Source organism: Furipterus horrens, unplaced genomic scaffold (assembly GCF_987537825.1).
Source record: "Furipterus horrens unplaced genomic scaffold, mFurHor1.1.pri manual_scaffold_1, whole genome shotgun sequence".
Classification (NCBI taxonomy): Eukaryota; Metazoa; Chordata; class Mammalia; order Chiroptera; family Furipteridae; genus Furipterus; species Furipterus horrens.
The window spans coordinates 187,039,107-187,064,441 of record NW_028327171.1 but is presented as its reverse complement, the minus strand read 5'-3'; the positions used below and the strand labels follow the sequence as shown (position 1 = coordinate 187,064,441).

General features: G+C 38.7%; 2 protein-coding genes and 1 pseudogene across 2 annotated transcripts in view; all 3 read left to right on the top strand.

The window, feature by feature from the left end:
- Window positions 1-5,199: 5,199 nt before the first annotated feature.
- On the top strand, window positions 5,200-5,708 carry LOC150022449 (small ribosomal subunit protein eS24 pseudogene; annotated as a pseudogene).
- Window positions 5,709-11,748: 6,040 nt separating this feature from the next.
- Window positions 11,749-15,289, top strand: CUNH2orf66 (chromosome unknown C2orf66 homolog). Its single transcript, XM_090268318.1, has 3 exons — window positions 11,749-11,970; window positions 12,728-12,926; window positions 15,180-15,289. Exons 1-2 carry the CDS (start codon window positions 11,851-11,853, stop codon window positions 12,905-12,907), a joined length of 300 nt encoding a protein of 99 aa, XP_090124444.1. The 5' UTR covers window positions 11,749-11,850; the 3' UTR covers window positions 12,908-12,926; window positions 15,180-15,289.
- A 3,893-nt stretch (window positions 15,290-19,182) lies between these two features.
- Window positions 19,183-25,335, top strand: part of GTF3C3 (general transcription factor IIIC subunit 3) — a 31,761-nt gene continuing 25,608 nt past the window's right edge. Inside the window, exons 1-6 of the mRNA XM_090282082.1 lie at window positions 19,183-19,317; window positions 20,249-20,360; window positions 21,853-22,043; window positions 22,685-22,808; window positions 23,114-23,305; window positions 23,802-23,967. Coding sequence (XP_090138208.1) covers window positions 19,216-19,317; window positions 20,249-20,360; window positions 21,853-22,043; window positions 22,685-22,808; window positions 23,114-23,305; window positions 23,802-23,967 — 887 coding nt within the window. The 5' untranslated portion in view covers window positions 19,183-19,215. The remainder of the gene's footprint in view (window positions 19,318-20,248; window positions 20,361-21,852; window positions 22,044-22,684; window positions 22,809-23,113; window positions 23,306-23,801; window positions 23,968-25,335) is intronic.

Below are 25,335 nucleotides of genomic sequence, written 5' to 3'. Positions count from 1 at the left end.
TGCTAAGTAGTGAAGTCAAGTGATAAGGACATGGACTTGCATTATCCTGTTCTTTTTACTTTTGTATGTGTTGGAGTTTTACCTAATAAAGACATTTTAATTATGGCCTTAGTATATTTACTAAGCAGATTACTACATTTAGAAAAACTTTTGGGGTTGTGGGGTTGGAAGAGGGTATAAGGGGGGTAAATGGTAATGGAAAAAATATAAAAATAAACTTTTTAAAAAAGAAAGAAAAACTTTCAGAAATCATTGAAAAAAATTGTTTTTTTTTTTTTTAGTTAACCATAGCTGTTTCCAAAGGATTATTATCTGTTGTTATCCATATGTATAGGACCAGATATTATAATCTCCAAAGCAACCACTCAAATAATACAAAGAGAAACAGCTAAATGTTGATGGAGAAATTAAAATAGGTATTTAAAAATATTATAAAAGCCCAAACCATAAAAAAAAAAGATAATTAAGACTTCAACAAAAATACAAATTTCTGTTCTTCAAAAAAGCAGTGGTACGTATCTGTCAACTGGTAGAAAAATTAGAACATATTCATAAAATGGATTTTTACTTGGCAAAAGAGGGAGTAAACATCTAATATGTTAAATAATATGAATCTCAAATGCATTATGCTAAGTGAAAGATGTCATATTTATAAGACAAAGTTCACTTACATAAAAGTCATAAAGGGGGGAAAAACTGTAGAGATAGAAGACAGATGAGTGGCTACAGAGGGTTGATTCCGGGGTTGGGTTTGAGGGAATTTGGGGGGGGGGGGTGATGAAAATGTTCTAAATCTTGATTGCAATGATGGTTACATAACTACATACATTTGTTAAAATTCATGGAACTGTTCGCTAAAAAGGACATACATGTTACATATAACTAAACCTCACTGAAAATATAAAAGTTTCCCACAAAGAAAACTCCAGGCCCAGATTTTTTCAATGGTGAATTCAATTGAACTTTTAATTCTATTGAGCACTGGGTGCTCATCTGTATATGCAACTCTATCAGGAACTGAAAGAGGAAGGACCACTTCCCAAATCACTTTATGAGGCAGGCATAAACTGATGCCAAAGACTTACAAAGAAGTTACAAAAACAGAAAGTTCCTGACCAGTATTTCGATTCCTGAACAATTTAGTAGAAAGGTGTCTGCTGTCATTAAAGTGCCAAACTCCCTTATTTGTGGGCAAAATAGAAATATGACAAGGTTCAAATTTCAAAAGAGCATTATAAGAATCTCAGCTCAACTTTTACCTAAAGAATTATTAATTTCATAAACGTGTGATATGCTTGCCTACTGTATACCAGGAAGGATGCCAACTCTGAAGAATTAATGATAGAAAAAGACCAGGTGCCTACTGCAGGAGCTCATCTTGTGAACAGTGAGCCAAGTGGAACAAACGAAGTCATCCTAATTCAACAAGGTAAGAGCTGTTGAACTAAGTGGTTTCTTTTTATCAGAAGTGACATTTGAGGTGAGCCTGGGAGAGCAGGGAGACGTACTGAGGGCACATGGGGTTAGGGACACATTCCAGGCAGAACCAACAGTGCAGTGGTGCAAGGGTACGGGGTGCTCGCAGACAAGGTCAAGTGGCTGCCGTGGCAGGATGGGGTCATATGAGTTATACTGAGGACCTTTATTTACATTGCCGTCAAGAGTTTAGACTTGACTTTACGGACATCAAGAAGCCACTAGAAGTATGTGTGACCTTATTTTTCTCCTATCTCTGCTCCAGGGTCAGTTGCAAAGCCAAAGGTGTCGCTAACCACTTTGGGCTCTCTGCCACAAAAGCAGACAGCCTGATGAAAAGCAGTTTGCAAAGCCCTGAGAAATAATGTAGCTTTTTATATTTTAGGAAAAATCCTTTACTCCTTTCTTATGACTTTGGAGATACCAATATGGCCTGAGATGGCATTGGATCAGGAACCTGGTCCTTAAACCCAGGCTGAGGGAGTTTGGTTCATATCTCAGTCCCTATTCTCTGAGCTGGCTTCAGATCAGGTCTGATTAGCATGATTTTTACCTTCTGTTGTCTCTGCTCCATCTGAGTTGCAGGAGAAATAGCTTGGACTTAGAGAAGGATTGCAAGATATATGGTAGCTGCCCCTCTCTGACTAGCCCACATTATGCCATTTGGGTTTGGGGAAGCCTGGTGGCAGGGAGGAAGATGGACCAAAGGAGGGACCACAGGAGACAGGGTGACTGTCACTCAAATCCCAGCTGATGCTAGGGAAGATCTGACAAAAGCAGAGGCCGTGAGGTGGGGCTGGGCTTGAGAACAAAGCTCTCCATGAAGGATGGCCACTGCCCAACCCCCAGCCCTGGCCCTCCCTCCTTCACAGGCCCAGGCTTCTAGAATGACTCACACTCTGGTCCTATGAGGTAAAACAGCTGTAACATGTTTTAAACATATCTTTTTCCTCTTTAATATACCCCATTGACATTTGTTAGACAAAATAGGATAGCAAAGAATAAGACAGCTTTCTCCATAGTCAATGACCAGAGAATTCTAAGGGTCAACTCTACACAACCAAGATTACTAACATTGTATTGATACTGCCTAAAAGGACAAATGATTGATCATAATGTGGAGGCCTTTGAGAACATCATGTTTTGTTTTCTTTTAAACCAACTTTGACTCTGAGCCCCTAAATGAATGGGGGGTAGGGGAAGAAATCCAGTTTCAGTGGTTTCTGGGCCTTTTCTCACCTCCCAGGTCTCATAGGATCTGGAAGCTTCATGGGGCCCCAGGATAGGAGAAGTGAGATTCTTTCCTATATATTATGGTCACTGTGGTCCCCTGAACCACAGCTCTTTGCTTCTGTTCTGTGCATGGCCAGAGGCTTATCCCTCTTTGCCTTAGTCTGCTTTCAAACTGAAATTGGCTTGCTGCCGCAAAAAGCAGTTATGATTGCTACAAGCAGAAGCTAGACTTGCTCCATTAATATGTGCAACCCTCCCATATCTTTGAGGTTCTTATCAGTGCTGAGGAAGCAGTCTAAAAACGATAATTTTCCCTTTCCCTTACTCAGATCAGAGGGAGGAAAAAAGGAGATTAAATGTTTTTCCCTGTTCTTGATATAACTAAATAGCTTTAATAGCTCTTTTTTTCCCCCTAAGAGAAGGATCTGAAAAGGTTGTATAGTCTAACAGCTAGAGTTTTGAAATTTTCTTGCTACCACAATACCCTTTTCTTTTAGCATCCTTTTCTCACCTTTACCATTATGTTTAAATTTATAATCTAAGTTTGTGAGTCAATCAACACATATTGAATTTCTTTTGTGTGTAGCCCTGTGCTAAGTATTCTATTTCCATCTTGATATCTAATTGAGAAATGCAAGAGCCTTTTGGAAGAGCCTTTTTGTCTAACATATCCCAATGGCTACTTTTGCAAATGCTCTATTTAATGTAGAGGTCAAATGGGAAAATTTAGACCAAATTAATGGTTTGTGAACCTGAACTATCCTGGGTTTTTTCCCCTCTCTCTTTTCATTGTACCTGTCAACTAAATAATTGCAAAATATTGGGTTTCCCAAGGAGTTTATTTATTTATTTGTTTTTTCAATAAGATGACTCTAGTAGCGTTTACTTGTCTTTAACTTCATTCAAAAATTGTTGTTAGATTGTACTGTGTGTGACAGCTGTCCTATCAGCATGCATTTAAAAAAGAGTTTATCAAAACTGGTGAATTTTTGTGTAGCCGTTTTAATACTGAAGATGGAAAAAATAATCAACAATTTTTGGCATATTATGCTTTATTATTTCAAGAAAGGTAAAAATGCAACTGAAACACACACATACACAAATATTTGTGCTGTGTATGGAGAAGGTACCATGACTAACCAAATGTGTCAAAAGTGGTTTGAGAAGTTTCATGCTTGAGGTTTCCTTGCTGCACAATGCTTCATGGTTAGGTAGACCAGTTGAAGCTGATAGCGATCAAATGGAGATATTAATTGAGAATAATCAACGTTATATCATGTGGGAGATAGCTCACATATAAAAATATCCAAATCAATAAAGTTATTGGTGAAGATGAAAAATGTGTTTTTTATTTTATGGAAAAAACTAAACAAACTCTTTGGCTAACCCAATATTTACTCAATGCTGTGTTCATGCATTCTGAAGAAATATCATCAGCTTTATCAATACGTTAAGCTCTTCAAAAACAGATTTATGCCTAAGAAACAATTAAGTGAATTAAAAACTATTGTTTTATTTAAATATATAATTTATTTTAATAATCAGGGAAACTCCAGTCTTAGTGAACAAATTGATAACACTGGGGAACATAATTTTTGTTGAGTTAGACCTGACACTTGTTTTTGACTAACTTTTGGCATCTGAATCCAAAAATGAATGCAGTTTTTCTCTATCACATCAACTTTTTAAGATAAAGGATACCCTCCCTTTGTCCCCAAAATCATACAAAATGGACATACAAAGAGAAATAAAGAAAAAATTACCTGAATATACTGTTTGTTTAGTTATTTTATTCATATAAAGACTATATATTGGTACTGTAAGTCAAATTGTGGACAAGTTGTAAAGTTCTGCTACCAAACATACATATTAAGGTATTTTATCTTTTCAAATGACAGGCTAGGAAATGCCAAAATGAGATACTTGAAACAGTCTCCTTCAGTTGGCAAAGCTTTAAAAAATTGCTTAATGAGACCCAGTTTTATGTCCAGAGGTGGAAATATAATGTTCTTTCTGTCAACAAGTGGCCCATGTAGAATGTTTGGGTCACCAGGTGTGAGGTCAGATCTTGGAGGCCAATTCTACTCCACCCAATGCTTCTCACAAGCTCTGCTGTCCTGGATACACAGACAACAGGGATACTTGGTGTATTCGCGTTGCTGACCAAGAAGGAAGAAGACCATTTTAAGGTCAACACAGATGATCCAATTGTGCTTGTGATATTGCAACAGATCAATGAGTCTCTTTATGTCTTCATATTCTTCACAAAAACAAACTGAATGGCCAATTGGGACTGCACCAAATAAATTGCTATTGTGGAGGAGGACACACTTCAAGCTCTGCTTTGAGCTATTGGTGAAATAGTCACCATTCAGTTGTGTTATAGATTGGAATTCCCAATTCCTCCATTAAACCATGTATGTTATGGCAACACACAAAGCAACCATCACTTCAAAAGTACTGCAGACCTTTTCCTCCCTTGCTGCCTGAAGATTAGCCACCATCATGAACGACACAGTGACTATCCGTACCAGGAAGTTCATGACCAACAGACTACTTCAGCGGAAACAAATGGTCATTGACGTCCTTCACCCTGGCAAGGCAGCAGTACCCAAGACAGAAATTCGGGAAAAACTAGCCAAAATGTATAAAACCACACCAGATGTCATCTTTGTGTTTGGATTCAGAACCCATTTTGGTGGTGGCAAGACAACTGGCTTTGGCATGATTTATGATTCCTTGGATTATGCAAAGAAAAATGAACCCAAACATGGACTTGCAAGACATGGCCTGTATGAGAAGAAGAAGACCTCAAGAAAACAGAAAGGAACGCAAGAACAGAATGAAGAAAGTCAGGGGGACTGCAAAGGCCAATGTTGGTGCTGGCAAAAAGTGAGCTGGAGATTGGACAACAGAAGGAGTAAAGATTCTTCAGTGACTTTATCTGTGCTGATGATGCAGATTTTTCATGAGGATTAATAAAAGACCTTTTATGTTTCTGGTTAAAAAAAAAAAAAAAGTACTGCAGAAATGCACTTTCTCTTGATCAAAAGTAGGATACCTTCGCTCCTTTTTCAAGCAAGTTTTTCTCATGCAGTCCTGATGCTAGAAGTTCTGAAGCCTTTTTGGATAGTCCCAAATCTCGTGCCAAATCATTCAACTCATGCTGATCAAATCCCTTATGAACTGAACCATCTTCAATTTCAAAATCTTAATCGATGCTATCACATTGTTCTTCACCATACTCCTGTTTTTCAAAAGCAGGTAGTTCAATGAAAACTGGCACTGGGATTTCAGCTGAATGAGGCATTAGATGTATAGCTGATGGTAGACTAGGATACTCTATTTTACATTTATCTTTCTTGTTCTATCCTGACATTTTCACTATACAAAAGTAACAGTCACTTGAATGATCTCTGGGCTCTCGCCAAACCATAGGTATACCAAATGGCAATTTATCAGGTGTTCCCTTCATCCACATCCGTAAACTCAACACACTGCTCTTGCACACCTTGTGAAGGGCCCAAGACTTATCTTGATCCCCGAGTTTTACTTTAAAATATGCAAAATAGGCTTGCCTGACAAATGCGCTGATGTTTGTCCTTTGACTGGGAATGGTGAAATTGCCACAGATATAACAAAATGAACCAGGGTTGTTTAGACACTTACAATGAGAAATAGCAGAGGCAGACATGATCTGAAGGAAAGGAAATAAAAGTACGTATGTAAATAAAAAAATAAATTCTGCTGACCCCTTGTATACAGACAAGAACTCGGACTACACTTCGGAATACAATTCACTATATAGAGCGGCATACAACCTCTCACTACCCTGTCAAGTGTAATTGACTAGCCTAGACAAGGATGAACCTGTCACTGGTCTCCAACATCGTCCCCCACCCCTCCCCACTCAAAGGAGGTTTGTTCTCAGCCAATAGGAGAGCACTAGTGCTTCCCTTGATCCAGGCTTGATCCAGGCTTGTTCCAGCCTAGAGTGGTCACATTAAGATAACCTGTAGAGAAAAACTTGACGTGATAGAAGAAAACTAACTGCAGTTTTGAAATCAGCATGCCTATTTAAGTCTAAAACAGCTACAAAATCAAACTCATCAGGAATTATGTTAAAAATTGTTCCCCAGTGTAATATGTATGAGGGGGGACCCAAGAAATATCAGAATTTATTTCTAAATTGTGTATTTATTTTTACATGTTTAAACTTCAGTCACTTTCAAAGTACTTTCCATTTGATGCAATACACCTATTGAGACATTTTTTCCACTGCTCAAAACAGTTTTTGAACTTATCAATTTTGATGCCTTTTAGTGTATATGCTGTTTTTTGTTTCACCTCTTCCACATCAGCAAAACATTTCCCTTTGAGGACTTTTTTCATCTGAGGAAACAAAAGAAGACTCTCAGGGTGACATTGGGTGAATAGGGAGGGCAGACACGGGGGTCATGCCGTTTTTGGTCCAAAACTGCTGAACACTCAGCTGCAGTGTGGGCAAGTGCGCTCATAAATCACCCACCATGAAATGGGAAAATACGTTGAAAGACTCTTAAAATTTTTTTCTCTCAAGCTGAACACAGCCTCTTTCACAACAACGCCAGCTGATACATGGGAGCTCATAAAAGGGGGAACAAATAAGTTGGGTTGTTTTATACAAATGAAATGAAAGTTAAAAGTTATTCAACCCTGACTGGTGTGGCTCACAGGTTGGGCGTCTTCATGCAAACCAAAAGGCCTGGGTTGTACCCAGGTCCCTTGTTGGGGGTGTGAGAGAGGCAACTGATTGATGTTTCACACAGTGATGTTTCTTTCCGTCTTTCTCCCTTCCTTCCCCTCTCTCTAAAAATAAATAAAATCTTTTTTAAAAAGAAAGTTATTCATTGAAAAATGTCTTTGAAACAGTATTCTAATTTATTCAGTCTTTTTCATTCAAAAAAATGCATTGTCTATATGTTGGGCTCAACTTGGCACCAGGAATGTAAGGGGTGAGCATTGTCTAAAGAGTTTACAGTGTAGTGATTTTGCTATAATCACATTAACAATTTAATACTTCAATATTATTAGGTGTTTTGACTTCAAAGTCCTGGAGTTATAAGGAGAGTTGATGTAATGAAATTACAGCATATTCATTTACTTGCTTAACCCCAGACATTTAAACAAACTCTAATCTCTTCCATTAAAAACAGTGATGACAAATCAACTGACAGTCTTATGGGAACTCCCATGTAGGTAACTGTTTTTCTGTTGTGGCTTTTAAGATTCTCTCATTGTCTTTAACTTTTGCATTTTAATTATGAGTGTGTCTTGGTGTGGGCCTCTTTGGGTTCATCTTGTTTGGGTTTCTCTGTGCTTCTTGAACTAAGTGTTTTTTGCTTCACATGTTAGGACACAGACAACAGTGTGGGGATTGCTGGAGTGAGGTGGGGAGTGGGAGGGGTGAGGTGGAGGAGGGGAAAGGGGGGATAAATGATGATGAGAGGAGACTTGAATTGGGGTGATGAACACACAATACAATGTACAGATGATGTGTTGTGAAATTGTGAACCTGAAACCTGTGTAATTTTGTTAACCAGTGTCACCTCAATAAAATTAATACAAAGGAAATAAATAGATAAATAAACAAACACAGTCTAAATGACTTCCATCAAAAAGAATAACAACAATCCTGAAACATCAGTTCAGAAGAACCTATTCACCCCTATGTTCATAGCAGTGCTATTTATAATAGCTAAATGCTGGAAACAGCCTAAGTGCCCATCAGTGAATGAGTGGATGAAAAAACTGCGGTACATTTACATAATAGAATACTATGCAGCAGAAATAAAGAAGGAACGCCTACCTCTTGTGACAGCATGGATGGAACTATAAAGAATTATGCTTAATGAAATAAGCCAGGTGGCAAAAGATAAATACCATATAATCTCACCTCTAACAGAACCCTATTGAACAAAACAAACAAATGAGCAAAATAGAACCAGAGGTATGGAAACAAGGAACAGACTGACAGTGACCAGAGAGGAGGAGGAAGGGGGATGAAGGAGGAAAGAAGGGGAAGAAACTTGTCAAGGAACTAGTATAAATGACCCATGGACATGGACAACTAAATGGGGATTGACTGTGGGAGCCGGAGAGGTGGGCACGGCAGGGGAGAGCAATGGGGGGAAAATGGGACAACTGTAATAGAACAACAATTAAAAATGGAAAAATAATAATTCAACAATAAAAGAAGATACATGTCAAAACAACAAAAACAATGATGACACCACCTTCCCTTGACTCCATTTCCCCACCAGTTACTGCCTTCTCTCTCCCACACCTGTCTCTTCACAGCTGAACTTCTCAGAGGCTTTATGTGCTTGCTCTCTCTTCTCCCTCCACTCACTTCTAATCTGACCTTCACCTCCATCTACCACAACAGTCTGTCTAATGCTCCATGGACCCTTTTCTGTCCTCATTTTACTCAGTCTGTCTTCTTGAAACACTTTCTTCTCTTGCTTTTATACTCTCCTGGTTTACCTCCTAATTCCAGGGTCTTTTTATACAGATTCCTGTATGTGACTGTTACATGTTAGAAGTTTTCAAAGCTCAAGCCCTGAGCCAGTTTTTCTTATTCGCTAATCTTTACTGAAGTAATCTCATTCATTTATATGCCAACAACTCTCATATTTACATTTCCTCCCCAGGCCTCCCCTCTGAGCTCCAGACCTGTGTATCCAAATGGGTCCTCAAATGCAGCATGTCCCAACACAGAACTCACGACTTTCATCCATCCACACCAGTGTTTAATATCTCGGTGAATGGCACTGTAGTTCATTCAGCTGCATAATCCCGAGACCTAGGGATTGTTTCTGAAACTCTCTTCCTCTTTGCTCTGCCTCCTGTAGTATCCAGTACACTACCAATACCGTCTACTACCTCAGGTCTGCCCACATCTCTGCATCTGTGCTACCGTCCTAATCCAATTGAACATCTTGTCCTGACTGCACCACAGCAGTAGACACATCACCGGTCTCCCTCATCCCTCTTCTCTACCTAAATCTATCCTGCCCAGTGCAAACAGAATAACCTTTTTAAAATGGAGGCCTTATCAAGCTGCTTCAATGCTTACAACCTTTCTGTTGCTTATCATTGCCTGTAGCAGAGAGATCATACTCTGACTACCTCTCCATTTTTGTTTTGAACGTTGCACACTAACTTACTTTTGATTGCTCTCATGTGCCATGTTCCTTTCAGCCACAGGGTCTAGCACAGTTGTTCACCTTGTTTGAAACTCTTCTCCCTCCATCTGCCTGAGGTTGCCTAGGTAACTTCTACTGCCAGATGTAAGGCCACTTTGCAGAAGCTGACCCTGACCCTTGAGACTGAACCAAATCTCCCTATTCTATACTCTCATAGCACTCAGTTTCTTTTGTAGAAATTATCATAATTTATATTTATACAATTCATTATGTGATGATTTGATTAGCATCTGTCTTGCTCACTAATATACAAGTTCAATGAGAGCAATACTTATATTTTTTTGTTATTTTTATCATTTATCCTCGAAGCTTTGTGCAGTGCCTGGCACATAGTGGGCACTCAATAAAATTTTGTTGAATGAAAAAAATAAAGAAATAAACAAATGAAGGTCATAGGAGAGGCTGAAACCACAGCCACAAATTCTAATTTTCAGTCAGATTACTAGCCTTCTCAGCAAAGAGATTGTTCTGAATTATTGAAACCAAAGCAACTTCACAACCCATCATGTCCAATTTCTCAACCCTATCATTTTTCTATGATTACCTGTATTCAGCAAGAGGATGCTATAGGTATAGTAATCTTTCTTTTTTCCATGAAACACATGCTATCTTATAGCTCTATTCTGAGAGCATTATAAAAAATTTTGCCACTATTTAAAACTTGTAGAGATTCTTGAGATTCTCGGAAGAAATATAAGATATAGATCATAAAGAGCAATTTTGTGCTTTAGGATAGAATTTCCTGCTCAAAAAAGTCTGTTAATTTCAAAAGCTGATAACTCCAAAAGAGTATTCTATTAGGTGGGATGATCATCATAATATCCTTAGCTGCTTTGTATAATACACCTTCTCTTAAAAGTAAAAGGAGAAAGCCACTTTGCTGTCTGGAAGTGCTTGTGTGTTTTATAAAATCCACATAAGATGGTCAGTGGTTGCTATATTTATAAGACAGATTGTCTATTGTTGAACAAGTTTGAAGATGTGATTCTCAAGGGTATTTGTGCTGTGGTTGAAAATGGAATCATTATTTTTGAACTCCCCTTGCTCACGTCAATGACTCTGCTGCAGCTAATCCACTGGTTATAAATAGCCATGCATCCCCTTGTGGATCACAGGCAGGGTAACCAATCAGGGCCAGACCAAGCCAAACTCCCGGTAAGCTTTGTTAGCCCTTTCTATGTGTTTCATTTCCATTTCACACCTTGGGTGGGGGATGATCTTTACTTACACTGGTGTGGTGTGCATCTGTCTCAGACGTGTGTGTAAAGTGCATTTCTCAGTTTGGGGTTTTTCTTCCTTTTTTTTGACATTTAGTATTATTTTATATTAGTTTCAGGTGTACAGCATATTGGTTAGACAATTATATAATTTACAAAGTGATCCCCCTGATAATTGAAGTACCCACCTGGCACCATAGATAGTTATTACAATATTATTGTTCAGACTGATGTCTTAACACTTACTGAGTAATTTAAGATTGGTGTTGGGTGCTTTTTCATTTGTTTAAGAATTTTACTTTCTTTGGAGATAACAAAGTGCATTTTAAAGGTATACTCAGACTTGGTAGGTTGTATTCATAATTACTTTGCTATCATTGCATAATGTTCTAGTTATCATGGACTCCTTTAAGCTAATCAACTGGATTTTAGAGGTCTTATTTGCAAATGAATCTGGAAAGAAAACAAGGTTGCAAAACTCAGGTGAACCAAGATACTATTTTTTCTTTCTTCTCTCCCTTTAAAAATGTTTCCTCTTTCTCCATTCTACAGTTGCCCTTCCCTCTCTTTCTCCCTCTCTCTCTCTCCCCCTCTTTCTCTCTCCCTCTGTCTGTCTCTCTCACTCTGTGACCATTGCCACGCCCCTCATTCTTCCTTTCACTCAGCTTCATTCCAGCATGCCCAAAGCATTCCTGCTGCTGTGTGCAGCCCGGTTGCTACTCGGGCCTGTCCATGGAGACACACTAAGAAACAAAGAGAAGTGGAAGCCACTCAACAGCCCCAGAAACCGAGATCTGGTGAGAACCTCCACTGGGACATGCTGGGCCGAGATGTAATTGATGCCCCTCTGGACTCCTGTGCACTGCCCTCTGCTAGAGCGCCATGCAGAGAAGGCTCCCAAGGGCAGAGAAGATGCTCCAGCAGGACCAGGCCAGAGTTTTACTAGCCTGGTTCCTGTAGTCAGTTTACTTCAGTCTCTGTAAAGAGGAACAAATTTATATTTAGAAATGATCTAATACACACAGAGCACACTGCATTTGTAAATGACCTTTTATACACATTGGTGTGAAATATAACAAAATAGGATTAAAACAATCACATAGGTCTCTGCATAGCTGCTTTGTATTGATTCCTTTCTTAAAGGAAAGCTGGAAAGTCCATGTCTGAATAAAAACTATTTCAGAAGACAATGACTGGTTCCTACTTTCAGTCAAAGAGGAGGCGCTAAGCTCTGATCCCTGGAGAGTTTGATTTAATCTCTGACGTTAGTGTTCAAAGATGGTTTACAATGAACCCTCTGACTAGTGCTGTTAAATAATAGATATTCCTCTCTCAGTTTCCACCAAGAATGGTGAATTACCTTGTTTGGGGTTGAAGTGTCAGAAAGAAGGCAAAGTGGAGAACAGTGCAGGGGAGGGGGAGAAGTAGCCAAACTCATATTTCTCTTTCTGAGTTTCCCACTTCCTGCCCTAATTTCAAGGGAAAAAAATACTCATCTGTATTTTTGGTGTTTAATTCATATTTGGCAATTGAACATTTTCTTTCTCTCTTTAGTTTTTCAGAACCGTTCAGGCATATTTGAAGGGAAGAGGTCTTGATCTTGAAAGGTTTTTAAATACTTCATCCATGAATGAAAATCCTAGACCTCTCTCTTTGCAATCAGAACTTATTGCCTCTGCACTTGCTGATTATGAAGAGCAGAAAAACTCCTTTCCCAATTACTTCAAAGGCTGAATATTTCTTCTGAGAGCAGGTAAAAAATATCCCTTTGTTCTCAAATATAAACTCAGTCATAAAGAGATTTTGAAAGTATTTATTTGGAAAATGATGTTATTTCCTCATAGGAATAAGTGCTTAGTTTAGAAGAAACTCATCACTGGTAATATTTGGGTTTGGTTCAGGTATTTCATATCTGTTTTTAAAAAGAAATAATAGTTATGCTCTGACCAGTGTGGCTCAGTTGGTTGGGCATCATCCCCCAACGCGAAAGGTTGCCGGTTCAATCCTAGTCAGGACACTTGCACGGGTCACGGGTTGCAGGTTTGGTCCCCCATCAGGGCACGTACAAGAAGCATCTCTTAAATGTTTCTCTCTCACATCGGTGTTTCTCTTCCTCTCTTTCTCCCTCCCTTCCCCTTTCTCTAAAAATAAATAAAATCTTTTTTAAAAAATAAATGACAGTTATGATCTTTTTAGGCATAGTTTTCTGGGAAGAGATATATTAAAACAGAATTATCACTTTTAATAGAATTATTATATTTTATAGAATATCACACTTTTACCTATATTCTTTTTTTCAGCCCATGTCATATAGCTATGTGGAAAATTGTATATAAAGAAATATATCAGATTGTGCAGTTGGATTAAATAGAAAGTCGTCGGCAGCCATCCGTCTCGAGAGACGATGGTGTAGCTTCTTAAGAGTCTATCTGCACCGCCGAGAATGGCTGTGCAGTCCGACTCGGTAGTGACACGGTATCTGTCTCCTCCCGTGTTGAATCGACATCTTGCGATGACGCTGGAGTGTCCTCTCCAGTGAAGCTGAAGCTACAGAGCCTGGGCAGGGTGATATGGAGGGTCTGCTGTTGCCCATGCAGCAGGCCCCCCCTCTCTTCGCAGCTGAAGGGTCCAAGGGAAAGACGGAGTCAATACAGCTTGGCTTCAGGTGCGCCGCAGGAGTTGCCGGTGTTGACTACAACGTCAAACCGCCTTAGGGACTCCGGCTCCGGATTTTCTGTCGGGGTTTACTCCCTTAGCCTTTCCCCTGAAGAGGTATGCCGCAAGGCAGCGGAGGTTTTTTGGAGTCAGAGTTTTCCTTCTCTGATGTGCCCTGACTGGAAGATCGAACCAGCGACACTTAGCTCGCAGGCCGACGCTTTCAAATAGAAAGTAAAGTTAAAAGAATAGTTCATTTTAGAAGAAAGTAATAGGCATCTATTTGAGCTTGAACTTCCTTACTTAGAGAAAAAATGTAAAATATTAAAGATAGATTTTTGTCATAGCATTAAAGTTAGAAATGTATTTATGTTTAAGATTTGAATTTTATTATTCATATTACTTTAGCATTCCTATAAAATAAGTACATGTCACTTAAAAACACAGCATGGTGCAGTCCAAGAAAATACATTGTGATTCTAGTCTATTAGCTTTTTGTTCAGAATAATAAAGGGAACTGAAACATAATTAAAATCTATTCCTATCCTTCCACAAGGGTTGGAATGATACAGTGAGGAGGCATATCATTATTGTACTATATTGTGCATGTGAAAAGATTTTGATTATCAGTTGTTTCAGATGAGATGATTTTTTAAAATGGTGGGAGGTTAGGAGGTAGAGGGATCAAGCAAAAAAGAAAAAGGACTCATGGACAAGGACCATAGTGTGGTGACTGCAGCAGGGGGTATAAGGAGGATAAATGATAATGGAAAAAATGCAGTTAAAAAAGTGAAAAAAATAATGATGTTATTCTAAAAAGAAGATGAAACTCACCCTGTGGTATAAACACTTGAAAACTCTCCTACAAGAGAAAATAAAATAAACAGAAGGATGTTAATGAAGCATTCCCTTAACTATTTTTCACTTAGGCCCCAGGCCTAAGTATCACAGTACCTACTTCACTATAAGACAGTATTGCATGCAACTTGTTTGTTAGCCTTAGTTTCTTCACCTATAAATTGCAGATGCTAATCTCACAGAAAGTATCAGATAAAATATCAAATCCATACTTTCATGGGAGTGTGGAATGAGGTAATGTTGAAGGACAGGAAAAAGAGAAAGCACCCAGTTGGTGCTATTGTAATAAACGGGAATTATTCAACTTGGTGAAAGAAGCGAAGTTCCTGATTAGGAGAATATTTTATAATTATAAGCTCTCCTTTCCTAAGATCTCTGATTAGACAATGAAGACAAAAAGAGTTTTTGTTGAAACATGTTGATCTTTGAGTCTTTGTGTTAATTACATAGTCATCATTTTCTATTTCATTAGAACATTCTTTTGTTCTTTCAGGTATCTGGCTATTTTAAACTACAGATGAAGCCTCTCATTAGAAAAATTCAATCATGGTCATCACTATACTTTCCTCCCTTCACTTCTGTCAGTTTGTAATGATTTTATTCTGTATTTCCAGATTTACATATAAATAGCTTGATTTTGGGAGCTATATAACTTATGTGCATTTTTGGTGTTTTTTCCACTCTATAACTGTAAATATCAACTTAGAGCACCGCATATATTTGCAAGAGTTACAAAAAAACATCATAAAGTCAAGAGAATTGACCTGAATTATGTTTCATATATATATATATATATATATCGTCGGCAGCTGTCCGTCTTGAGAGACGATGGTGTAGCTTCTTAAGAGTCTATCTGCACCGCCGAGAATGGTTGTGCAGTCCGACTCGGGAGTGACACGGTATCTGTCTCCTCCCGTGTTGAATCGACATCTTGCGATGACCCTGGAGTGTCCTCTCCAGTGAAGCTGAAGCTACAGAGCCTGGGCAGGGTGATATGGAGGGTCTGCTGTTGCCCATGCAGCAGACCCCCCCTCTCTTCGCAGCTGAAGGGTCCAAGGGAAAGACGGAGTCAATACAGCTTGGCTTCAGGTGCGCCGCAGGAGTTGCCGGTGTTGACTACAACGTCAAACCGCCTTAGGGACTCCGGCTCCGGATTTTCTGTCAGGGTTTACTCCCTTAGCCTTTCCCCTGAAGAGGTATGCCGCAAGGCAGCGGAGGTTTTTTGGAGTCAGAGTTTTCCTTCTCTGATGTGCCCTGACTGGAAGATCGAACCAGCGACACTTAGCTCGCAGGCCGACGCTCAATCCACTGAGCCAAACCAGCCAGGATATATATATATATATATATATAACTTTTTATCAAGCAGGACTTTCATTTGAAAGGGATGTTGCTCATTTTTACTTTAGTTTATTATATGTACTAGAGACTTGGGTTTAAAGTTTGTCTTTTTCCTAGAAAGAAGACACATTCACACTTTCGGTGTATGCTGTTGAAAGACCTCCCAGTCTTAGTTTCGTACCAAAGAAGATAAGTGACAAATATCTACAATTATGTTGAAATAGATAGCAAAGAAACATGGGATTGTCTAAGTTGTGGGGTCCCTGGGAGGTGTTCTCTGCCACTATGTTCAGAGGTGGACATTGTGCCACACTAAATATCCTAGCTGTGCCTCAGCTCTGGCTCTCCTGCACACAGCTGCTCAAGAACGGAGGTTAGGAACTGGTGCCTGGTGACAATCAGCCCTCCCCTGTCCCTCCCGCTTGGGCCGAATTATTCTGATTCTCATATTCTCACTTGGAATAACTACTTTTCCTGTATTGTTTTGGAAAGCTGCATTCTTTTCTCTGTGATTCCTGCAAAAGGAACGTGGTACTAGAAGCAAACATCAGTGTCCTGATAACACTAGTCTGTGCATCCAAGTTAGTTTCCTGTGGCTTTGTTTGGTGTGTGTGTGTGAATGATTGATACTGAAGATCGTGAGTAACATAATAATACAAGAACAGATTCTGTGTCTGGTTTAATATGTGCTGTGTAATTAGTTGCATACAAGTCTGTTTTTCCTGGAGGGTTGTGAGATCTTTGTAAGCCATTTTTATTTCTCCAGCACCTACTACAATGCCTATCATGTACCAAGTGTTCAATAAATACTTGTTGAATTGAAATAAATGTGTGCTGTTCTGCTATTATCCACACAGTATTAGAAGCTGATTCTAGTTAATACCAATAATATTTTTTAACCACTTAAAATATATAAGTAGCCCTGACTGGTGTGGCTCAGTGAATTGAGTGCCAGTCTGTGAACCAAAAGGTCACCAGTTCAATTCCCAGTCAGGGCACATGCCTGGGTTGTGGGCCAGGTCCCCAATTGAGGGCATGCGAGAGGCAACCAGTCAATTTGTCTCTCGCACATCAGTGTTTCTCTCCCTTTCTCCTTCCCTTCCCCTCTCTCTAAAAATAAATAAATAAAATCTTAAAAAAATATATAAGTAATTATTAATGATCTATTCCTCATAAAAATATAGTCTATTCAGATAAATGGTGGTGTGGTAGGGGGTATTTCACCATGTCCAGTTACACTCAAGTACCAGTGACATTCCATTTGATTCTCCAAAAGGAGTCTGAAAGTCTAAAAAGTTTCCTCTTGCTGTTTCCATTACTGGCATAACAATTCTACTTCGTTTCAAAGTAATTTGGATGCCCTCTGACTCACCAGGGGACAAATCACTTATAAGGAAATAGAGAACAGGAAAATGGAAAGATCACAATTTCAAATTATATTGCTACATTCTGACCTGTAAAAGAACTTCCAAGTTGCAAGGGTATTTTATAGCAGAAAAACTATCCTTGCCCCTTTACCTCCCAGCTCCCTATTCTCTACAACTTGAGTCTATACCTTCACAATTGTTATTCCCATATTCCAGGCAGCCAATAATAATAATCAAGCTAGTCTAAGCCAGCTTGGTTTTAGGAGAGCATTCTCCTTACCAGCTGAACATCTTTCCTCCTTTGATTCCCTTCTTTTCTTCTAGGACAGTATGAGAGAATTTTGACCTTTCCTTAGGTTCAGTTTTTCTACTTCTTGGAGAAATACAGGAGAGAATTTCTGTATAAGTGACTTCTGTGGATTACCTTAATCCAATCTATTCTCCTAGCTCCCTATATTTTATACCCTGCTAGAGTCCTGAGGATTCTTCACCATGAGAAAGGGGATGAGTTTTAGATGTAAGATATTTTTTTCTCACCTGGCAGTCCCCCTCTTGCAGGTCCTAGCTGCTCATTTGCCATCCTGTTGTTGTTGATCCTCATCTGGATTGTCATAAAGACGCACCACTGGCCAGATGATAGGCTTCCTGTAACTTGTCTATAACCTTAGTTGCATATTGAACTGCATTTTCTGTATCTCAATTCCCGTGCCCATTCCTAAGGAAAACTTTCAATTCCATCCAATTTAATCCATAAACATGTTTTAAGCACAGATTACTAAACTATAGAGGAGAGTTCACAAAGATGCATCAGGTAGTGCTGTTCTCAAGATGTTCACAGCTAGTGTCTCTAGAGTAACACAGCAGGAAAAGTTATAATACAAGTTAAAATACAAAGCAAAGGAGCATGTAAGAGGTGAAGAACCATTCCATCAAGGCGGGCAGCAGTTATCACATTAATTCCAACCATGGGATTTAGAATCAGTTAGACCAGGGTTCAAATCCTGACTCGACAACTAATTAGATATGGGAGTTTTGGCATTAGGAATAACAGCAACGATTTTTAAGAATTATTTTAAGATATGTATGCAATGTGCATAAGACAGTAAGTGGCCTACAGTAAATGGGCAACAGTGGACTATAATCATATCAAGAGTTTGACTGTTAAGAAAAGAAGAAAACTTGGGTGGGAATTAGAGGTGGGACATAAAGTCCAGATAAACTAATTTACAAACTGAGAAGGAGCCTGAGGAGAGAGTGTGTTTGGGGACTTGCGGAAGAATGAAAAAGTGATGGTGCCATTGATTGGAGGTGGGATTTAGACTGTATACAGTTGGAGAAGGATTTTAGCCTTTTGTGGCAGGGAAAAGTTGGAAAGTGAACATGCTTGTGGCAGAGTAAATGATTCAATTTAAAAAATCACTACAGCAAATATCAAATTAATTAAACAAACATTCAGAAACGGAAATAAATTGGGGGGCGAAAATCTTAATGAAGAATTGAGGGGAAAAAATCTAGATTAAGAAAAATCTCTTTAAGGCAATTTTTATTTTTTCAATCCCTAACACACGGAGTCTTGAGCCAGGCAGCAGGCGAGGGCGGGGCGCGGGAAGGCTCCGCCGGAAGGGTCCTGTCCGCGCCAGCCGGAAGGAGGTCGGACCCGCGCTCCTGCGGAACCCGAGCGCCGCGGCTACGGCACAGGCCGGGCTCATTTCCCGGTGGGACGCCGGGTCTTTGCCCTCCGCGCTCCGGCCCGGGGTTAAGTCTTGGAGGCTTTGATTTTTCCGTTCTCTCTATTCGTGAGGCTGACTGTCTGGACCGGCAGACATGTCGGGTTTCAGCCCAGAGCTCATCGACTACCTGGAAGGGAAGATCTCCTTTGAGGAGTTCGAAAGGCGGAGAGAAGAGCGAAAAACCCGCGAGAAGAAAGTGAGGAGATGCTGGGCTAGAATTCTTCTCACTGTCTTGTTGCCCTAATCCGCTTAGAAAAATGTGGGGACCCAGATGACCTCATTCGCTGTGTTGGGGCGGGCCTTAAACTCCCAGCTGCTTCTACCCCTTCTTACCGGAACTTCGGTTCTCACGTCTCATCCCTGTGCCAAGCTCTTCTTAAAAAACATTTCCCTCCTAATCAAAAGGCTCTTGTTTTGGTTGTAGCCTCTGCTCTTTTTTTTTCTCTTGCCAAATTTACTAATTTTTCCTTGTGAGTGGCTTAACACTGATAGGTTAAATAGGGGAATGGAGGAGTTTGGAGTCAAGGTATTTAGTTCCAGCCCAAGCTTTGCCACTAAGTCTTTTTGTGACTTTGGTTTGTCAGCTCACCTCTCTTTAGGTGTCAGTTTCTCTATTTTTAAACCGAGGCATTTAAGCTCTTTCAATATTTTTAGGGGTCTCCCAGTGGTGTGATGTAATCTGACACACACACACACACACACACAGCAACAACAACAAAACCTGAATTTTCTTGTCTGATACAAAGAAATACCTGAATTTTCTGTGCCTTCTCACTTGGAAGTCGGAGGGAAAATAAAATTAGACCCTCTGAAATTAGTTTGTAGATTCTTAATTCATTTAACTTAATAGGGCCCTGTTTTCATTTAGAAAGCTAGGATACAGTGAAAATTAATGAAATCCTCAAGCTATGTTTTTTATTATTTTTTTAATAAATGCTGAATCAGACTGAAGATGAGACCTAAGTACACTGTAATGCTTTGACAGTATTCAAAGTTAGATTCCACATAATATGTGTGGAGAGCTCAAGTTTTATATAAATAGAAAGTGAGGCAAATGCTCTATTTTCTTTTGGAGAGAGCCAAATCTACATTAGTTCTTGGAATCATTAATTAATTTCCGATCACAGAATCTTCAGGAAAAAGGAAAACTATCAGCTGAAGAAAATCCAAGTGACTCTGAAGTTCCATCATCATCAGGACTTGGCTCTACCAAATCCCAGGACAAAGATGCCAATGAAGGTATGTTCATATCATTTGCTCCCTGAATTAAATGTGAAGAGTACCTGATAATTTAGTGAAAATATTTTTCATTGCAGTGACATTTTGTTGTTGATTTCTTAGTTTATTAAGAGTATAGTGCATAGTATATAGTAGGTGCTCAGTAAATATGTATTGAGTTCATTGAAAATGGTGAAGGTTTGTCTTACCAGTTATTTTTGTGGCAAAATGTTTCAAATTGACATCAGTATTTGTTTGGGAGCCTTTTTAGAATTATTTTTTTAAATTGGTTCTCTCAGTTGGTTCCTCATTACTTCCAGACTGTACTCCCCAAAATCGTAATAAGTTATACTTCTACACAAAGGGGCTTCCAAAACACTGCTTTAGCTATAGGAGATAAGATAGGAACGTCAGAGTGGAAGCCCAGCTGGCTGCCCAGATAGGACCTCTCACACTTCCTAGGTATCTTGGTGTGCCACCTCATTCTGGATCCAGTCCTCACCTCCACCTGTGTAGATATTAAATTTTGTTAGTGCACCTGGATAGTTAAACTCATCAGAGCCTAACTGATGAACTAGTATGCAGACTTATTTATTTTCAGTGGTAGATTTACCTTTCTGGTGTTCAGGATATTGATAGTAATTCATGGTATCCATTTACCCATATCAAGTTTCCTGTAATGCTGAACTATCGATAAAATGTAGCTTCCTGTATAGGGTGTTATTGAGAACTAAATTAAACTTGCTCATCCTAAGGGTAGAAGTAGAGCCTATTCCCTGCCCCCCACCTCCCCCAAACAAATAAGCCTTTCCCCACAGAGAAAACAAACAGGCTTTATTCCTAACACCTTGGGAAGAGTTGGGAAGAAATGACAAAAAGCGGAGAATGTTGGGGTTATAGTTTCTTACCTTGCCAGGCAAGTGGGGTGGAAAAGTGGATGTAAGTAGTTCTGACAAGCTGTGGGTCCTTCCTTATCTGCTCAGGGGTGGAGCACCTCTTCTTGAAGTACAGAGAACTTCAGTAATTTGCCCAAGGTTACACATCTAGTGATAGATGAAGTTTGAAACCAGACAGCTTGGCTCTAGAGGCCTTACCTGTAACCATTATGCTATACCATCTGGTTCTATACCACTAGATTTATGTAGTTCTTAGGTCTGTCTTAAAATTCTTTTAGTTTTTTCTTCTCTGCTGTTACCTGTTCCTGTGTATGCTTCTGATTTCCCATTTAATTTTGCCTGTATATCTAGATGAGGCCCAAAGGATCAGTCACCAGTTCCTACAGAATAAAATACATGGCTTTTATGACAGCTTTCTTTTTGGGGGTTGTTTTTGGGCATGTTCATTTGTCTGTTTTTTACTTTCAAGTTTGCTGGAATAGAAATTTATATTGCAGAAAATGCTGCCTTTTATGTATTTTTTTTTTGACCACTGAATGTTCTAATGTCTTTTGTTTTGTTTTTTTGTTGTTCTGTTTTGTTTTGTTTTTTACCGATCTCAATGTGCCTTTCTTCAGGAGAAACATCAGATGGAGTTAGTAAGTCAGTTCACAAAGTCTTTGCTTCCATGCTTGGAGAAAATGAAGATGATGAGGAGGAAGAGGAAGAAGAAGAGGAAGAGGAGGAAGAAACACCTGAGCAACCCACTGCAGGCGATGTGTTTATGTTGGAGATGGTTCTCAATCGTGAAACCAAGAAAATGATGAAAGTAAATTGTTACCTAATTTGGTAATATAAATAGAATGTGACATTGAAAAGAGATTTAAACTCTTAAGGCAGGAAATACTATGAGACAACTACTGGTTTCTTTTGTTTCATTTAGAGATTTTTCAAATGTAAAACCTTGATTATTTCATGTGTCAAAATGTACTATAGTTTTGCTATTAAAAAGTCTATATTGATAGTATTTACAACTTCAATCTGAGTAGATAGATTTGAAGGAAGGAGATCTTCAGGAGATTGCATCATATAGTAAGTCTGGAATACTAATTCATTTTGCAGCATCCATTCTGCATGTGTTGTTATTCTAATTAGTAATTTAGTAACTCCTGATCACTTTGGTTTTGCTTTCTTTAAATATTTTACTGTGTCTTGAACTTTCTACCGTAGGAAATTTTGTTGTTTTTTGTTTTAATTTTTTGAGGTGCTTGTTTTGTAGAGTATCGTAAAATAGTTTCTGTTATTTCCTGCGATTGAATTTAGCCAGTTAGTCTTTGGTTCTGAATGTAGATTGAAAAGTTTTAAAGACAAATTTCAGTTTTGTTATGGTATATATTTATTAATGTGGTTGGAATTGAAATCTAAGACATTACTGTATTTTAATCTAAACATCATTTTTGTTTTGTACAGGAGAAAAGGCCTCGGAGTAAGCTTCCCAGAGCGCTGAGAGGTCTCATGGGTGAAGCCAACATTCGCTTTGCTCGAGGAGAACATGAACAGGCAATTTTGATGTGCATGGAAATCATAAGACAAGGTGTTTCCTGTGGGGATTAGTGACAGTTGCAGTTTGGCGTTAGCAAAGGGGGACTTCATAAAGGGGGCAAGGTGGAGAGGAGGGGTTTGCATGAAATTACATTTTGCTTAGAGAAGAGAATGCTTCACAAATGCCAAAAGTGTATGAAAATAAAATAAAGCAAATATGATCTAGTGTTTATTCTAAATTCTATTAAGTGGTATGATTAAAATATAAAAGAGGGACCCATAGTTTGAACCATGGGATTAACATCAGCTCAAGCCTCTTCCCTCAGCCAACGGAATTTTTTTTTTAATTCATTGTAGCTCCCCTGGCTTATGAGCCATTCTCTACTCTCGCCATGATATATGAAGACCAAGGTGACATGGAGAAATCACTGCAGTTTGAGCTGATTGCTGCGCATTTAAATCCTAGTGACACTGAAGAATGGGTTAGGTTGGCAGAAATGTCTCTGGAACAAGACAATATTAAGCAGGCTATTTTTTGCTACACAAAAGGTAATTAAAATGTTATGTATTGTTTTGTTTGATAAAATGTTACATAATAGGTTTTTTCATCATTGTACTTGCTATTTGGGGGTGATGTTAGCTGAAATATATTCCTTGTATTCTGTTATGCCAGTGGTATTTGGGGTTCCTCTGTTGTCATGTTTAGCAGCAATTTTATTTCTGTTATGAGCTAATGCAGCACAAGCTAGTAGAAGAACAGAACCTTCATTTTCCCACCAAGGTCAGTGTTGGTTCTGAGCTGCTCCTTGAGGGTTAGTATCAGACTGGAGTGACCAAATGAAGGTTAATATGATTAGGGTTCTATCTGGTCTTAGATCAGACTTAGTTGAGAGTTCCTGTGAAGGTAGATTTATTCCAGATTAACCTGCTTAATTTCATAGGAAAATTAGTTTACAGTGTTTATTAAATTTTTTGAAGAGAAGATGGATCATACCCAGGTATCATGAATTCCTTTTTATGATTAATCTATCTTTTTTCTTTTTAGCTCTCAAATATGAACCTACTAATGTCCGTTATCTGTGGGAGCGATCAAGCCTTTATGAGCAGATGGGAGATCATAAAATGGCAATGGATGGCTATAGGCGTATTTTAAACCTTTTGTCTCTGTCTGATGGAGAACGATTTATGCAGTTGGCTAGAGATATGGCAAAGTAAGTTTGGAGTGAAATGTGTATAAATGCTGTTATTAATCATATTTTAGAAATCAAAGCATATATTTGAAGTAGAATATACTTTTTATTGAGGTTCAAGGAGATGTTTTGCTTCTTGCATTTTATTGAATATATTATGCCTAAGTGGAGAGGTGGGTTGGAATTTTTTGTGGGTTCTTTTTTCAGTACTTTTGTGTTTCCAATCAAACTGTGTGAGTGCTTAGAAAAATTTGTATTTACAGTTACCTTTCAAGTGCTCAGAAGCTTAAAAATGGAGCATGTTTTGAAAGGATGACTGGGTTCCCAGGTTTCCATAACTTATTTGAAGTTATATACATTTGCAGTAATATTATTTTAAACTATTGCAAATGAAATGTTTGTGATCGGGATCTCTGAATCATTTTATCTTGAGCTAATACTTGAATAACATTTTCAGATGAAAAATTTTCTTATTAGCATCTGCTACTGACTTTGGTATATATTTTATTCTAAAATATTATGCCCAAGTGCATTTACTTCTATGATGTGCTATACAGCAAAACAAAGCAGGAAACATTTTGACTAAGTAATGCCTTGTGGTATACTTTCTATTCTGGAGATATATATTAATAGTATTTTAGTCTAGCATTAACCATCTTAATATGGGTATCTTAGGGTTACCCTTATTAATTCAATGACCATTGTCTCATGAAGATGCTTAGCTGTGAAATCACTCACTATGTGCCAAAGGATGAATTATGTAGGAATACTGGAAGCATTTTAGGAAATTGGTTAAGGCAGGGCAGCTCTAAATTGATCCTTGATGTATAAGATGAGCATTGGGGATCTTTCCAGAATATTTGATATTAATCAAATCTCTAGCTATCATAGCGGCTAGCCCAATAAGCTTCTACTCTATACACTGTTAGACAGTAAATTTATTTTGCTCTTGTATAATTTATAATCTTATTATTGGGACAGGGTGGTGATGAACATTTCTAGCACTGCCGTAGAGGTCTTTGCTAAGTTCTGGTTGATTAGGCTTTCTCTCAGTTTTTACTTTCCCTCCAGAAATATTTGCTGAACCTAAGTTATGTGTTAGGCACTGTACAAACACCAGGAGATCCAATACTGAATGATTTAAAAAATTCCCTGCCTTTGTAGCATTTACATTGGAGTTCAGGAGACAGGCAATAAGCAAATGAACAACTAAGTACGCAAGGATAGTATGTCAGGTGTTGATAAGTGATACGGAGGAAAATGAAGCAGGGAAGGGGGATAGAAAGCTGAGGAGTCCTAGTGTGTTATTTTGAATAGGGTGATTAGAGAACTTAATTCCCGATGTTATGGTCATACTGACCTGAAAGCAAACAGAAGGAGGTGCGGGAG

Bases quoted from the DNA above. Each gene is read 5' to 3' on its own strand.
- CUNH2orf66 (XM_090268318.1), top strand. From the start codon at position 11,851: ATGCCCAAAGCATTCCTGCTGCTGTGTGCAGCCCGGTTGCTACTCGGG. The intron at 11,971-12,727 runs GTGAGAACCTCC...TTCTCTCTTTAG, and splicing joins GCCCCAGAAACCGAGATCTG to TTTTTCAGAACCGTTCAGGC.